Raw genomic sequence first — 17,675 nt, forward strand, 5'->3', positions numbered from 1 at the left:
ACTTCTACGGACAGTAGATGGGTTTACCTGGGTCCCACTGGTTTCCACCAGTTCTGTAATGATAGCCTGCTGGACATCTTCTGATATCGAAGGGAAGAAAGCATGATGTGTCTTTTTTCTGCTGCATTAATTTTCCTTGGCCGAACACTGCATCTACGGTATTTAATGTTGCTTGTTTCTTTGTGCTTCTTCAAAAGAGCTTGAAAACTTTTGCACAGTAATATATACAGGTACTATATACCCGTAATAAATAAAAAATAAGTAATTGCTACAAGTACAGTTCTTACCTTTAACCTTGACTATATTTTCCTTCTGCTTCTTTATCCTTATTATGTCTAGGTTTTTAAATAAAACATCAATCTCTTTCTCCATATCCCATATTGTTTTATTCAGCTTTGGTATCTCACTGAATTTTCCCAAATCTGAAATCCTGATTTTATTTACTTTATTCCTGTAAAAAAAAGTATACAGTCAGTTAAACATTTTCAATAATACAATTATTTTTAAGTTTCCTTGTCCTTTGTGTTTACTCAAATCATTTTTTTTTTGCGGTCTGTGTTGCCATTGGTGAGGTTTACCCCTTTTCCAGCTTTGTGTCTCAATGACCAGACAGGACATGAAGAGATTCCACCCACTAAAGGCCTGTACACACGATACGTAAAAGGGATGGAATAATTTGTTCGACGAGCTGTCTGCCGATTTTCGGATCGTTTGTACGGTGCTTTCGACAGTCGATTTTGCTTTTTCGTCAGACAAAAGCTGGATGTGCAGACTATAAAATTTTTGTCGGATGTGAACTCAACGTCCGATTTTCATTTCATTAGTTCGGTTTTCGTACGAAAAAAATCGTAAGAGCAAGACTACGCATGCTCAGAAACAAAAGAATACATAAAAAACTATTCAACACATTATGTCACGTCTGATGTTGTATTCTGTCGTACGAAAATGTTCGTATTGTGAGTAACCTCTTCACTTTCAATATGAGACTAGCATGCCACAAAAAATGGAAGTTCGGTCATCCGAAAATCTAAGCGTGTGTACGAGGCTTTAGGTTATAACCATTGCTTGCTGTATTATAAGGTTTTTTTTATCACTGTTTATGCATGTGATCACTGTGTCTCAGCTAGGACTGTGCTGGCTCTTAAAGAGGAGAGCAATTATTAACGTGCCCTCAGCATGGGACATCATGCCAGGGAAAATTAATATACAGCTTGCGAGAGGGAAGGGCTTAATTTAAAACTGCTTTGAATTTACAAATACCAATATGCTAATTGTTACAGGGGTACTTCCAGTTCCAAAACATAGAGTTGTAGGTTGCCCACTGTACCTCTGATATATTATATAGGCATAACAAGTTGTTTGAAGGTCAATGAAAAACAAATTCCTTTCCTACATGCCTAACCAATGGCCTATAATAATCTAAAATAATAAATTAATAGTAAACTTAATCATTTGGATCATTTATCAGATAGTCTATCAAAGTGTTTATATGCCTTTCCTTCAAAGAGACCACACCTGATGTAATCAAGAGGTATAGGGATTAGAAGTGGGGATAATTCCATGTATTTGGTGATCCTCTATTTCAGTATGTGACTATTGCAGTGGTGACTTTTACTTTGTTTTAACCTATAAAGTGTTAAAGTGTGCATAAAACCCAAAACAAAAAGTTAATACATTAAACATTACCAGCCCTTAAATGTAGTGCCTTGCACCTATTGCACATTCTTTTTCTTTAGGCTTTTTTCCAAGTTCTGAGAATAATACACTTCCTGTTCCTGTATGGCTACACTCACTTCTCCATTGTATAGAGACAGCCATAGCTGTAACATAGGCATAACGTCAAACATGGCTGCCGTAATTCATCTGCATCAATTGGAAGTTAATGGGGCAAGTAGTTTACACTATAATAATAACATTGTCTTTTCAGCTCACAGGAAGCACCAAGGACTCTGCATTTCTATAGACATCATCGGAAATTTTAGTTCTTGCTATAAATATTTTTAGACTGAACAAAGAAATCTAATGCAGGCACCACATCTAACGCCTGTTAAGCTGTAATATATTACATTTTTGTTTTTAGTGCCCTTTAATGTTGCCCATGATAAACTATTATTATTATACAGGATTTATATAGCACCAACAGTTTACGCAGCGCTTTACAAAATAAAAGGGAGATAATACAGTTATAATACATTAAAATACAAGAGGATTAAGAGGGCCCTGCTCAGACAAGCAGATTATTTAATTAGATACCTTACCTGTCATGGGAAAATGAAGGGACAATGATAACTGGTTGCTAAAGGCGGCACATCTATTTTTCTTATTCTAATTATTTTCTAATATAATCAAAATGCAGGAAAAATTGTGGTTGGAATACATTCAGTATTTCTAGATATGGTTACAAACACTTAAACATGGTGAGATAATCCAATCATGATCATTAAAGATTACCTTATACTTTCGTAGAAGGCCTTGACTTTTGCATACTTGTCAGGAGAAAGAGTTTGACTCTTAAAAATCTTCTCAATAGCAGAAAGTCTATCCCTTAGAATGCTCATCTGTACATCACAGCCCATTGGCGATCTGGTGGGGCCAATGTTGGCAGCTAATCTAACCAAGTCATGAACAGAGTCAGCCAGGGAGGATACATCAGCTTCATATTCGTCAAAGCACATATGGCATCGAGGGCAGGCTGGGAACTCTTGCTTGAATTTAGGAGCACATTGGTCACAGTATCTTCCAGTAACTCCTACTTTGCAGTTGCATGCCCCGGTGTCTTTATCACACATAGGCTTATTGCTGCCTTTCAAATTGCACCTGCAAGCTGCAAAATCACAATGGCATGAGATATAAAACATGTTCTATCACAATGAAACCTTCTTTTTTTTTAAGATTAAAACTTGACCTGTCGAGAAATCCAGTTATAAGAATTTATAAGAATGAATGAAACTTACATATCCATGTGGAATGCTTGATACAAACACTTGGGCCTATTCTGCAAATCTACACCTGCCCATATATACAATGTATTACCTAGATAATATATTCTATAAAGTATTCATGTACACACGTATTCTCTTATTTTACCAGTGTACAAATTCTATGAAAAACTGTGTGCCATTGTACAGATTTTATAACCAATTTAATATCAGGGTACAGTTGATCTGAAAAGTGTTTTCTCCAATGGAAGTCCCCTACAGCTGTGCTCTGGAGTTATTTTTATCACCAGTCCAATTTAACTTGCAGCTTAAACCAGCTAAATAAGGAGCATCAAACAAAAAGCATGGAAAGTCTAGGGTATATTTGCATTTAGTTTATGTAGGAAATGTTACAGTTGATTTTCTTATAGGAGACAAATATCAGGTAATCAATATAAAAATACATGCAGCGCTATATAATATTAACAAACAGGACTGAAGTGATGCAACAAAAATAGTGAAACAATATACAATGTAATACTAATAATAATGAAAACGTAATAACGTTGATGAATGGGGTAGTAAATTGAGTCAGAGGTATAAAATTTGAGTTGACAAGTTGCAAATTTCAATCCAGAGATCCCCCAAAAGTATGTCTTGTGTTGAGCAGAAAATTATCTGTGAATAGTGACGTCACTAAGTTTCCACCACCTCATATAAATGGTATGCTCTTACCTGAAACCGATTCTTATACAGTAAAGTAAAGAGTGAGAAGTGCTTGGGTGGAGTTTGTGCCTGTGACGTCATCACGTACTTAGATCCAGGAAGTGTTCTGCACGATCCCCGGGATTGATTGTTTGTACGCCGCTGTTTACTGATGGATTTTTAATTTATTCTTTGCACCAAAATAGTTTATAATGTTTGGATTGTCACATGGTTAATTTTGTGTTACACACACACGTTAAGCGCTGCTCTATTTTGTATATATCCATTTTTACACTTTAGCCTGGGTTTACACATATGCGAACACAGACATCGCATGTGATTCCCACCACATTGCTGGTGCGGATGACTGAGTTTTTTTTTCTTTTTTTTTTAAAATAAACTTACGGTATATAACGGTTTTACACTATGGAGTTTTGTCCTATGTCCTTTTCCATATGCTGATTTTATAGGATGCTGGTGGCTGATTACCCTGGTTACCTATGAAAAAATGACATTGAGGGAGTCCTCTCCAGCAGTGAAAGTTTTGTCAAGTGGTGATCTGCCAATACACAAGTGCATCTGATGCTTTACCTTACTGTATAAGGGTCCACGGTTTCTGGTAAGCACATACCATTTATATCAGGTGGTGGAACACTGAGTGAAGTCACTAGTTATTTTCTGCTCAACACAGACATACTTTTGGGTGATCTCTGGATTGAAATTTGGGACTTGCCAACTCCATTTTTAAACTTTAACACTTCCCTGAGGGAGTCACGAGGAATGACAAAACTAGTAGGAGGGACCTAAGAGGCTAACAAACGTGGAACAAGGAAGGGAAAGACTGTGTAACACGAACGGAGGTTACACTGATGGCTGGAGCTGCAGAACTGGAAGACAGGTGAAACACTCGCCCCTGCACAAGCTATATATGGAATACATACATGCCTACTGAAGTGTTTTTAAATGTGAGTGCATATATGTTGTTTGGGAAAAATAAATCTTTTAAAAAGGATAAAGCACTATTGCATGGCTTTGATTGTTTTACATGCCATCGTCCTGATTGTAGCTTGCAAGCAGCATCCATAAGGAAGGAGAAACATCAAGAGGAGAGATCCAGAGCAATATTTATATACAAGGCACAATTTTATAGTATATAAGGAAAGGGCACATCTGGTGGAGGGAGCACAGGAATCATAGACGAGGCACGGAGGTGAAAGTGTATGAAGAGACTGTTTTTTGGTTTGGCACCAATCTATAAGTGGATTTGTTTTTTCACCTAAAGTCAGTGGCGGAATTATCGGGGTCGCAACAGTCGCAGTTGCGACGGGGCCCGGCATTCTGCCACTGTGGGGGGGGCCCAGCGGGGTTGCTCTTCACATCGCTGAGGCTGAGCCGCTGAGCGTGTCTCTCATCTAACAGCAGAGAGACACCGGCATTGTTGGTTTTATTTCCCTGCTCTCCGTGTGTCCTCTCTCTCTCACGGCATGACAGAGGACAAACAGCTGATCTCCCCCTCTCCTCTCTCTGTGTGCTCTGAGTCCGCGGGAAATGTGAGCTCCTTAGCTTCACACTTGACTGCCCGCGGAGCACACAGAGAGAGGAGAGGGGGAGATCAGCTGTTTGTCCTCTGTCATGCCTTGAGAGAGAGAGGACACACGGAGAGCAGGGAAATAAAACAAACAATGCCGGTGTCTCTCTGCTGTTAGATGAGAGACACACAGGCGTACAGCGGAGCGGACCGAAGCCGCCCCCCCCTCCTCTCTGGTTACGGAGGGGGAGGAGGAGGAGTCCGAGGGAGAACGCTGTTCTGAGGTCTGTAAAGTTTATATTCAAATTGACATGTGCTGGGGGGAACACTATGGGGTGGGGATATGCACTGATGAGGTGGGGGTCTGCACTGAGGGGGGGTCTGCATTGATGGGGTGGGGGTCTGCACTGAGGGGGGGGGCTGCATTGATGGGGTGGGGGTCTGCATTGATGGAGGGAGAGGAGTCTGCACTGAGTGGGGTCTGCATTGATGGGGGGTCTGCACTGATGGAGGGGGGTGGTCTGCATTGTGGGGGGCCTGCACTGATGGAGGGGGGGTCTGTAATGAGGGGGGGTGTGTGCTGATGGAGGGGGGTGGTCTGCATTGTGGGGGGCCTGCACTGATGGAGGGGGTGTCTGTACTGAGGGGGGGATGTGAACTGATGGAGGGGGTCTGCACTGATGGAGGGGAGGTCTGCACTGATGGAGGGGGGTCTGCAATGATGGAGGGGAGGTCTGCACTGATGGAGGGGGGGTCTACACTGGGGTCTATAGTGATAGAGGGGGGTCTATACTGATAGATGGGGGTCTGCACTAAGGGGGTCTACACTGATAGATGGGAGTCTAGGCTGATAGAGGGGGGCTATACTGATAGATGGGGGGTCACTGAAGGGGAGGCACTGATAGGGGACACCGATGGGAGGCACTGATAGGGGACACCGATGGGAGGCACTGATAGGGGACCCCGATGGGAGGCACTGATAGGGGACACTGATGGGCACTGAAGGGAGGCACTGATAGGGGGCACTGGTGGGCAATGATGGGGGGCACTGAGAAGGCACTAGGGGGCACTGATAGGGGGCACCAATGGGAGGAACTGATAGGATTTACTGATGAGCATTGATAGGGGGCACCGATGGGAGGCACCAATGGGATTTACTGATGAGCAGTGAAGGGAGGCACTGATAGGGGGCACTGATAGGAGGCACTGAAAGAGGGCATTGATAGGCTGCACTGATAGGAGGCATTGATGAGCACTGATAGGCAGAACTCATAGGCTGCACGGATGGGCACTGAGGAACACTGATAGGCAGAACTAAGGCAGTATTGATGGGCAGTATTGAAGAGTACCGATAGGTGGCATGGATGGACGCTGCAATAATGAGCACTGATAGGTGGTGCTGATAGGCAGATTTGAGGGGCACTAATAGGCAGCATTCATGAGCACTGATAGGTAACACTTGTAGGTGGCATTGATGGGCACTGATAGGTGGCATTGATGGGCACTGATACATGGCACTGATGATTGGGGCACTGATTATCAGTGTAAACAATTTACTGACATTCTTGACAGTTAATGGCAGTCCTTTCCTCACACAGACATAGCACGGGAGGAAAGGGCTGCGGATAACCGGCAAGTCTGTTTACATGTGATCAGCTGACATCACATGATAAAGGGCCACTGTGATTGCACTGGATGCACGTCCCAGGGGGCATGCGGGAAGCACGGTTTTGGGAGGATGTCCATGGATGCCCTCCCAAAATTGGAAGCCTGGAGCTCTGATGGAAGGGGGGGGGCCCATCATTGTTTCTTGCACCGGGGCCCTGAAGGTTCTAGTTACGCCTCTGCCTAAAGTGTTACTAAATCCAGTAATATGAAAATAGTTCATCCGCCTCCCCACAGTGCCCACAGCTTATAAATCTTTTTACATTAAAATACTGCCATTATTTACCTTTTTGGATGATCAGTATACCACGGTTACATGATAAACTGCACAGTTTCTCCAGTGCTGAGAGTTCAGGTAAGAGGAAATTTCCACTACAGCCTGTATACACGCTCACATGTGTGATGTCAATATCATGTGACCTGGCTAGCTCTGAGAGAAAATAAAGGTTCTCTCCAGCATAAAAGACACAACTGAGCATGTGCAGGTCAGCTACCCTGCCTTCCCAAGATAGACAGTGCAGGAGGGGAGGATCTGTGCATACAGGATAAAAACAGCCTTTTTACACAATGCAGAGGATTAACCCCTTAAGTTCCACAGTGAGTATAACAAGCATGCAATGCTGCATATACAGACTGATTTTACCATTGTGAGTTTAGTAACACTTTTAAAAGAGAGATTATTAGGACTTTTTATGGATTTATGTGATGAATTTATAATTTATTCTTTGCACCAAAATATTTTAAAATTTTTACATTGTCACATGGTTAATTTTGTGTTACACACACGCGTTTAGCGCTGCACTATTTTGTATATATCCATTTCTAAACTTTAGCCTGGGTTCACACATATGCGAACACAGACATCGCATGTGGTTCACACCACATTGCTGGTGCGGATCACATGCGATGTCTGTGCAATGTGAATTCAGCCATACAATTGTATGGCTGAACTCGCATTGGATTTGCACAAAAAAGGTGCAGGAACTTTTTCTTTCCCACACTGGAATTGGATCACACGCATGCGATCCGATTCCTGTCTGAATCCACAGTTCACACTGCGATCTGTGAACCAATCTGCGGGTGTTATTAACTTTGTATTGACACCGGCATTGGTTCACAGAGGGCCGTGTGAACAGCCTGTGGGGGATATGGGAACTGGCGCTGGAATCTCGCTGGTTCCTGCATCACAAGAGTGTGAATCCAGGCTTAGAATCTATTCACTTCACCTTTATTAACATTATTATGTTTTTACTTATTATTAGTATTACATTGTATATTGTTTCATTATTGTTGTTACATCACTTCAGTCCTGCTTGTTAATATTATATAGTGCTGCACGTATTTTTATATTGGTTCTTTAACAATTTTTGTCAGTTGTGTGTCAGCTGCTATACTTTCCCTCCAAGTGCAATTCATTTTTGTATAAAATACCAGGTAATACCTACAGAAATGATAAGGGAATCTATACATTTTCATTGATGGATGAGTAAGTGGATGTGTGTAACACACCTATGGATTCCTGCGCTAAATATGTGAATTCAAATAGAAATAAGTGACAAATTAATGAAGTTTAACATTAACATTGGGCGACCAAAGAAGTTGAGTGCACATGCTCAGCGTCATATCCAGAGGTTGTCTTTGAGAATTAGACCTATGAGTGCTGCCAGCATTGCTGCAAAGATTGAAGGGGTGGGGGGTCAGCCTGTCAGTGATCAGACCATACGCGCGCACACTGTATCAAATAGGTCTGCATGGCTGTCGTCCCAGAAGGAAGCCTCTTCTAAAGATGATGCACAAGAAAGCCTGCAAACAGTTTGCTGAAGACAAGCAGACTAAGGACATGGATTACTGGAACCATATCCTGTAGTCTGATGAGACCAAGATAAACTTATTTGGTTCAGATCGTGTCAAGCGTGTGTGGCGGCAACCAGGTGAGGAGTACAAAGTCAAGTGTGTCTTGCCTACAGTCAGGCATTGTGATGGGAGTCTCTTGGTCTGGGGCTGCATGAGTGCTGCCAACACTGGGGAGCTAAAATTCATTGAGGGAACAATGAATGCCAACATGTACTGTGACATATTGAAGCAGAGCATGATCCCCTCCCTTTGAAGACTGGGCCGCGGGGTAGTATTCTCACATGATAATGACCCCCAACACACCTACAAGACGACCACTGCCTTGCTAAAGAAGCTGAGTTTAAAGGTGATGGACTGACCAAGCATGTCTGCTGACCTAAAACTTTTGAGTATCTGTAGGGCATTCTCAAATGGAAGGTGTAGGAGTGCAAGGTCTCTAACATCCACCAGCTCTGTGATGTAGTCATGGAGGAGTGGAAGAGAACTCCAGTGGCAACCTGTGAAGCTCTGGTGAACTCCATGCCCAAGAGGGTTAAGGCAGTGGTGGAAGATAATGGTGGCCACTCAAAATATTGACACTTTGGGCCCAATTTGGAAATTTTCACTTAGGGGTGTACTCACATTTGTTGCCAGCGGTTTAGACATTAATGGCTGTGTGTTGAGTTATTTTGAGGGGACAGCAAATTTACACTGTAGTACAAGCTGTACACTCACTACTTTACATTGTAGCAAAGATATAATAAAATAATGTGAGGGGTGTACTCACTTTTGTGAGATACTGTGTTTGCTCATGTTGGCAAATATTTGCTGGCCTCATTATTTCTATGATCCCTGAAATGTATTCAGTAACCAAAATAGTGGTTATATTATTGTGTTGCATAATGACTACTGGAATCTATCTGTTACAAACATACTCACGTATGCATTTCACCTTGGGGTTTCCATAATGATTTTCTTCACATTGGTCACATTTCTTTCCTTTATATTGTGGTTTGCATAGGCACTGACCTGTAAACTGTTAAAAACTATAAATAAATCAATGCTCCAGGGCCTTGAATGGAACAAATGTTAATGTATCAGATCATATTTATTCATGCTGCAAAAACATGTGAAAGGGAGTCTGGATCTGAATCCAAATATGTTTGTGAGAAGAGAATAGACTTTTCTCAAACTCCTGGACTGCACAATTGTTCAAGGGCAGTAAAACTGAACATACTCAGCAGCTTACATCAACTTCATTTACTTATTCATCATGACTGATTCAATGTAAAGTCTAACAGGCAAACATACAAATAAACAATTGAAATACGTATATGTAAATGTAATACCATTAAATTGGAATGTGAAATAGTACATAACATGATTTCAAGTGTTGATAGAAATACAATAATGTAGTTGGCAGCCTGAGTTAAAAATAAAAAGGAGCTTCATCTCCTATACTTATACTTTCGCTGGCACTGTCCCCTGCAGACTCACATGGTCATCAATCTGGTGCTGTGCCACTTCCATGTTTAATGACACCAAGCTACATTTAGCCAACTTTCTGTGAACCAAGGGTGTCAAGGCTCCGCCCTTCACTCTGCACAATACAATACAAAATACAGCAGAGAGTGGTGCCACCTCAATACATGACATGTAGGAACTTCAGATATGCTCACGGCCAAAAGAAAAAGAGGCCTGAATAGGACTTATGACATCAGTGGAAATTGGGCAATAAGGAAAGGATGACCCAAGTACTGTAAAGGTTTTTTTTTTAAAGCTTATTTACTTCTTTGTAGAAATTGCCTAAATATATTTGAATGCCCATACCCTGGTAACAGTTACACTTTAACCTCTTCCCTCCCAGCCTATAGCAGATTGTGCGGGCCTTTCGTCCTTCTGGGTGGACATCTTTTGACGTCCTCCCGGTCTCACCACTCGTGCGCACCCCTGGGGGAGCACAGTGCGGTGATCAGTGGGGATTGCATCACCGATTAGGATAAGGAGCCAGTAGGGTAAAGAGCCAATCACAACTGTCAGCAAAGACCAGTAACTCGCTGTTACCTGTCTTCTTCTCTTCACCCACTGATCCTGTGTGAGGAGAAGAATTTGGGAACAGTGAGTTACCGACTTAACCCCTTGTTTGCTGTGCCCATCACTGCCCTGAGTACCTGTCACAGCAGCTATCAGTATACCTGTCAGTATCACAGCACCCATCAGTGCAGGCTATCAGTGTACCTGTCAGTTGCAACCTATCAGTGTACCTACTGTATCACCACATCCATCAGTGCAACCTATCAGTGTGTCTGTCACCGCATCCTTTAGTGCAGTCTATCAGTGTATCTGTCACCGCAGCCATCAGTGCAGTCTATCAGTGTACCTGTCACTGCATCCATCAGTGCAGCTTATCAGTGTACCTGTCACCGCAGACATCAATGCAGCCTATCAGTGTACCTGTCACCGCAGCCATCAGTGCAGCCTATCAGTGTACCTGTCATCACATCCATCAGTGCAGCCTAGCAGTGTACCTGTCGCTGCATCCATCAGTGCAGCCTAGCGGTGTACTGGTCACCAGATCCATCAGTGCAGCCTATCAGTGTACCTGTCACTGCAGCAATCAGTGCAGCCTAATCTCACTGTAAAAAAGACAAAAGGGGGCACACCTATTTAAATGTAACTGTTAATGCAATGGGAAAAAATTTAAGAGTTATGCACTCACTCTGTGGAAGGTGAAGATAGGCATATTGATGTGTAGGCAGGTTTCAGTAAATTGTCTTCTCGTGTGAAGTTGGACAGGATGGCATCTGGTCTGTGTGGTAGAAAAACCAGCAGTTGTTCAGCTGTGTCCGTGGAGCAGGGCTAGGATGCTGATAAACTAGGCAGGAGAGCTGTCTTTCAGGGTCCTGCAAGTTAGCAGCTGGCCTGTGCAGCAGGTTGGTGGCTTGTTTATGAAGCAGGGTCTGGCCAATAAGTGTCTGTGTCTGTGGAGCAGTCACAGGATGTGGTTGGGCTTGAGAGGGAGAGCTATCAGCAGCTGGTGGAGCGAAAGCCACAGCCACCAGCTGTTGACAGCTATCCCACTCAAGCCCATGGACACATAGCTGCAACTGCCTGACAGCTGTCCCACCCAGCTCATCAGCATCCTGGACCTGCTCCATGGACACAGCTGCATGACTGCCGGTTTTTCTACCACACACACCAGCTGCCAACCCATCCAACTTCACAGAAGAAGACAGTTCACTGAAACCTGCCTACATATCAATAGGCCTACCACAGAGTGTCACTACCTGCCACAGAGTGAGTGAATAACTCTTTTCAATTTATTCCATTCCATAAACAGTTCCATTTAGGTGAGTGCGTCCCCTTTTGTCTGTTTTATATTTGTGCTATAGGTTACTCATTACCTACTATAGGGGAGCAGCCCTATCTTATTTTCCCTTTGGTATTTTATTTATTATTACCCTTCACACCCATGAGTCACAGACAGCACAATAGCATTCCCACTCTCCAGAAGCCTAATCAGTGTACCTGTCACTGCAGCTATCAGTGCAACCTAATCAGTATACCCGCCACAGAGCCACCATCACTGACGCCCATCAGCAGTGTACCCGTCACAACTGCCTGAAGGTGCTCCTTGGATGTTGGGCCTCTCTATGTGACTAGGCTGTGAAAAACTCTCACACATGTGGTATAGGTGTGTATATATATATATATATATATATATATATATATATATATATATATATACACACACATGCACGTGTATTTTAACTTTGGTGTGCACCTATGGGTATCTCTTACTCAGGAGGAGTAGCAGGATGTGTTTTGGGGTGTACTTGCAAGTATGCCTATACCGTATGTGAGAAATAACAATTATGACAATTTTTGTAAAAAAAAAAAAAAAAAAAAATCATTTCATTTCTTCAAAGAATTGTGGGAAAAAAATAACAACTTAAAAAAATTCACTGTGTCTCTTATTAAATACCTTGGACTTTCTACTTTCAAAAAGGGATCATTTGGGGGATATTTGTATTTCCAGATTGATCGATTTTCATAGCTTGTAGACTCTATAACTTTCACACAGACTAAATAATATGCACTCATTTTTTTTTTTTTTTTTGACCAAAGAAATGTGGCAGTATACATTTTGCCCTAAATGTATAAAGAAAAAATACTTTGCTAAATGGTATAATAGAAAAGGAAAAAAGCATTTTTTTTTTCAAAATGTTCTTATAGCGCAAAAAATTAAAAACCCAGTGGTGGTAAATATTGCCAAAAGAAAGCTCTATCTGTGTAAAAAAATTTAGATTGGGTACAGTGTTGCATGACTGAGTAACTGTCATTCAAAGTGTGAGAGCACTAAATGCTGAAAATTGACCTTGGCAAGGGTAAGGGGATAAAAGTGCACTGTATTGAAGTGGTTAAAGTTTATGTCATTAAGTGGCTATAATGCTACTATAGACAGTTAATTTCCAGTGTGAATGTCAAAGAAATTAGATCTGGGCAAATAATAGGGATATTTATATGTTTAAAGTATGACTGCATATAACTAAAAAACATTTATGTGTTCTTGTTTTAGCAGTGTCACAGCCAGTGGCAACCGCTCCGTTATGGGCGCAGCAGCTTGGCCCCCCTAATCCATGCGCCCGGCCCCTAATCTACATGCAGGGCTCCGGACACATGGATTTCAATGTGGTGGTAAATATTGCCAAAAGAAAGCTCTATCTGCGTAAAAAAATGATACAAAATTTAGCAGTGTCACAGCCAGTGGCGACCGCTCCGTTACGGGCGCAGGAGCACAGCACCCCTAATCCATGCGCCTGGCCCCCAAACTACATGCAAGGCGCCGGACACATGGATTTCAATGATTAAAGCCTGAGGTTCTAATTGGCTTCAAAAAGGGTGGGCTCGGGGCGCAGAGCACTGCGTCCCAAGCCCACCCAGTTGTGTGACAATAGCAAATTAATATTCACTATGTTTTTCCTTCTTCTCCTCCAGGCCAATAAGGAAGCAGGTCTTAGGACCCGATTGAACGAGAGGAGAAGCAACCATATTGGCCGGGAGAAGATGAAGAGGGCAGCCGCCAAAGCTGCCTGGATGGGGTAAGTGCGCCACTGGTGGGTGGATGGGCAATCAACGGGGGGGAGGGGGGTTTGTTTGCCGAATGACGGAAGGGTTTGTCCGACCAAACAGGGGGGGTCGGGTGGTTTGTTTGGCGTCCCCCCCCAAAAAAATGGAGCACCAGCTGCCACTGGTCACAGCCTCAGCTGCTTTGATGTGTAGCCTTCAGTTATAATTGCAAAAGGTGTACAAAATGACCTTTGAGGTTTCATTTCTTTATTTTGTGAGATTGGGCCACTGCTATTCCCAGGAGTATGGACCTTGCTTTGTGCACTGGTGTGCAGTCATGTTGGAACAGAAAGGGGCCATCCCCAAACTGTTCCCACAAAGTTCGGCGCATGAAATTGTCCAAAATGTCTTGGTATGCTGATGCCTTAAGAGTTCCCTTCACTGGAACTAAGGGGCCAAACCCAACCCCTGAAAAACAACCCCACACCATAATCACCTCTCCACCAAATGATTTGGACCAGTGCACAAAGCAAGGTCTATGAAGATATGGATGAGTAAGTCTGGGGAGGAGGAACTTGATTGGCCTGCCCTGAGTCCTGACCTCAACCCGATAGAACACCTTTGGGATGAATTAGAGCAGAGACTGCGAGCCAGGCCTTCTCGTCCAACATTATGCCTGACCTCACAAATGCGCTTCTGGAAGAATGGTCAAACATTCCTATAGACACACTCCTAAACCTTGTGGACAGTCTTCCCAGAAGAGTTGAAGCTGTTATAGCTGCAAAGGGTGGGCCAACTCAATATTGAACCCTACAGATTAAGACTGGGATGCCATTAAAGTTCATGTGTGTGTAAAGGCCCAATACTTTTGGTAATACAGTGTATATATACACAGTATATACTGTATATAAATTCTTCTGAACGAAAGTGGAGTTTCACTTTAAGGCCTTACACAGCTAAAGAGGGATGGATTAAAGAGAAAATATAACGTTTTTTGGTCAATACATATTATTTAAAAAGGAAGAATACATGATTGTGATATGCAATATTTCATATTTAACTTTTTAAAATGTTTTATATTTTTTGTTTTATTAGTCCCATATCATCATACATAAATACATTTCTGCAAAACCATTCCATTTAATAAACTCATTTATGGGGTATGAACAATTGTTTGAAAATAGCTGAGATGCCACAAGTACATGTCTTTAAAGTGGCAGTGTCTTTCAATATAGGTATGGGGTTTGATCAAATGTTCTCAAACAATTGTTCATACCCCCTAAACAAGTTTGTGAAAAAATAAGGTAGATGGTTTTGTAAATATTTCTTTATTTGTAATGGTGAGAAATAAGGCATGCTCTGCAAAGGGCATCCCCTGACCCCCATATACTTGCCTGTAACCCCCCACCGCTCCTTCCTCCTTCACAGCCAACACTGAAATCAGCTGTTTTGGTGACATGAGGGGCAGTGACGTCATTCCCCTGGTCATGTGACAATGCTCAGGCTTAGCAACTGACTGCTAGACCAAGCACCATCACAGTGGTACAGGTTATATACTCTCCCATACATATTCCCCCATACGCATTCTTCCATACTTTGTGCAAGTGACTGCAAGAGAGTGCAGGTAAGGTGAGTACATAGGGTTTGGGATGTCCTTTCAGAGTCCTTCCTGCTTAAGAGTTCTGTCATGCTTATGTACTTATAAAATGCAAGGAACAGTGATAATGTCTAAAATATATTAACAAATACCATCCAGTCATTTTTCACTTTTAATCTTGTAGGAATAGTCAATACAAGGATGACTGGTCATTAGTTTATATTTTTAATAAACTCAATATACTGCTATTTGTTACATTAATATACTCCACTAATTCTCAATTTCTCACTAAGTTGTCAGTTCTCATAATAATGCAGTCATATAAAATTATTTCAGAAATATTTACCTGATTACATTGTTTTTCCAGGGAATTATTTAGGGAACAGTCGCAAGGTTTACATCCTTTTCCACTTGAAAGGCCCCAGTAGCCAGGAGCACAGTTGTCACACCGAATTCCACTTACATTAGGCAAACAAGGGCACTGTCCTGTAGTTCTGTCACATACGCATTCTCCAACCTCTTCATAAATTGAGCAGGTCTCATCCTTTGTTCCCATAGAGTTGCAGACACAGCCTTCAAAAGTGAAAAAAAAAAAATATATATATATATATATATATATACACACACAATATCTCACAAAAGTGAGTAGGAAGCCTCTTCTAAAGATGATGCACAAGAAAGCCCGCAAACAGTTTGCTGAAGACAAGCAGACTAAGGACATGGATTACTGGAACCATGTCCTGTGGTCTGATGAGACCAAGATACATTTATTTGGTTCAGATGGTGTCTAGCGTATGTGGCGGCAACCAGGTGAGAAGTGTGTCTTGCCTACAGTCAAGCATGGTGGGCTGCATGAGTGCTGCTGGCACTGGGAAGCGACAGTTCATTGAGGAAACCATGAATGCCAACACGTACTGTGACATACTGAAGCAGAGCATGATGCTTTTCCTTCAGGGACTGGGCCGCAGGGCAGTATTCCAACATGATAACGACCCCAAACACACCTCCAAGATGACCACTGCCTTGCTAAAGAAGCTGAGGGTAAAGGTGATGGACTGGCCAAGCATGTCTTCAGACCTAAACCATATTGAGCATCTGTGGAGCATCCTCAAATGGAATGGTGGCCACACAAAATATTGACACTTTGGGCCCAATTTGGACATTTTCACTTGTGGGTGTACTCACTTTTGTTATCAGCGGTTTAGACATTAATGGCTATGTGTTGAGTTATTTTGAGGGGACAGCAAATTTACACTGTTATACAAGCTGTACAATCACTACTTTACATTGTAGCAGTGTTGTCACATGGCCCGTGTAAGTATGAATTTGAGTTTGGGACCTTAGATTATAAGCTCCTTGAGGGTAGGGACTGATGTGAATGTACAATGTATATGTAAATTGTTGGCGCTATATAAGTTCCTGTAATATATACAGTTTCTCTCTTGTTATACTGTACTTCACATATAACCTGCCACCATTTTCATTTTAACCACTAGGCAACCAGCTCACACAGATATACTGCGGCAGGTCGGCTGTCCCGCGCGAATCGGCGTACCTGTACATTGGTTCATGCAAGGAAGATAGCGGGCACTGCTGGAACGTGCCCGCGGGTCCCGTGGACTCGATGTCGGCGACCTGCGATCACTGTGTACAGAGGCAGAACGGGGAACTGCCTATATAAACAAGGCGATTCCCCATTTTGCCAGTCATTGGGAATAGTGATCTCTGTCATGTCCCAGTGAGCCCAGCCCCCCCTACAGTTAGACCACACCCAGGGAACACACTTAACCCCTTGATCACTCCATAGTGTTAACCCCTTCCCTGCCAGCGTCATTTTTACATTGATCAGTGCATTTTTATAGCACTGATCAATGTAATAATATATAATATGATGAACCACCGAAGGTCAACTATATTGCCTTCAATATGTTGCCAACATCCCAAATCGATGCACAAGAAAGGACCCTAGAGGTAGGGAACTTATGTACCCCCCAGTACAGTGGGACTTAATAGGTGGAACGATTACATTTAGGTAAAAATTATTATTTATTTAGAAAAAGCATAAAAACAAGACATACTGAACATAGATCTCTACAAAAGAGCTTATGCAGTGAATTTTCCTTCATATGATTATTATATACTTCCATCTATAGACACATGTTTCTCTGTGAGCCTAACATGTTTCAGGACGATGTCCCTTCTTCAGAGGCGTATTGCAGAGAGAAATATTATATATGTGGAAGATACATTCAGTAGGGTAGTCCTTAAGAATGAAAATACAGTGCATAAGGTATGCACACAAGCAAACTTTTATATCAGGTAAAAAAAGGAAAAAAATGAAGAAAAATTATTTGATAAA

General features: G+C 42.2%; 1 protein-coding gene and 1 long non-coding RNA gene across 2 annotated transcripts in view; one reads left to right on the forward strand and one right to left on the reverse strand.

Annotated features, from left to right (window-relative positions):
* LAMB4 (laminin subunit beta 4) overlaps positions 1-17,675 on the reverse strand; it is a 245,791-nt gene that overhangs the window by 63,570 nt on the left and 164,546 nt on the right. The window contains exons 27-30 of the mRNA XM_073619678.1: positions 15,663-15,889; positions 9,589-9,685; positions 2,452-2,824; positions 288-451 (exon numbers count right to left, since the gene is read on the reverse strand). Of these exons, the coding sequence (XP_073475779.1) occupies positions 288-451; positions 2,452-2,824; positions 9,589-9,685; positions 15,663-15,889 (861 nt within the window). The remainder of the gene's footprint in view (positions 1-287; positions 452-2,451; positions 2,825-9,588; positions 9,686-15,662; positions 15,890-17,675) is intronic.
* Positions 4,439-17,675, forward strand: part of LOC141131889 (uncharacterized) — a 172,178-nt gene continuing 158,941 nt past the window's right edge. Inside the window, exons 1-2 of the long non-coding RNA XR_012242832.1 lie at positions 4,439-4,588; positions 13,648-13,751. This is a non-coding gene — a long non-coding RNA (uncharacterized lncRNA). The remainder of the gene's footprint in view (positions 4,589-13,647; positions 13,752-17,675) is intronic.

The sequence above is a fragment of the Aquarana catesbeiana genome, linkage group LG03 (genome assembly GCF_042186555.1).
Source record: "Aquarana catesbeiana isolate 2022-GZ linkage group LG03, ASM4218655v1, whole genome shotgun sequence".
Classification (NCBI taxonomy): Eukaryota; Metazoa; Chordata; class Amphibia; order Anura; family Ranidae; genus Aquarana; species Aquarana catesbeiana.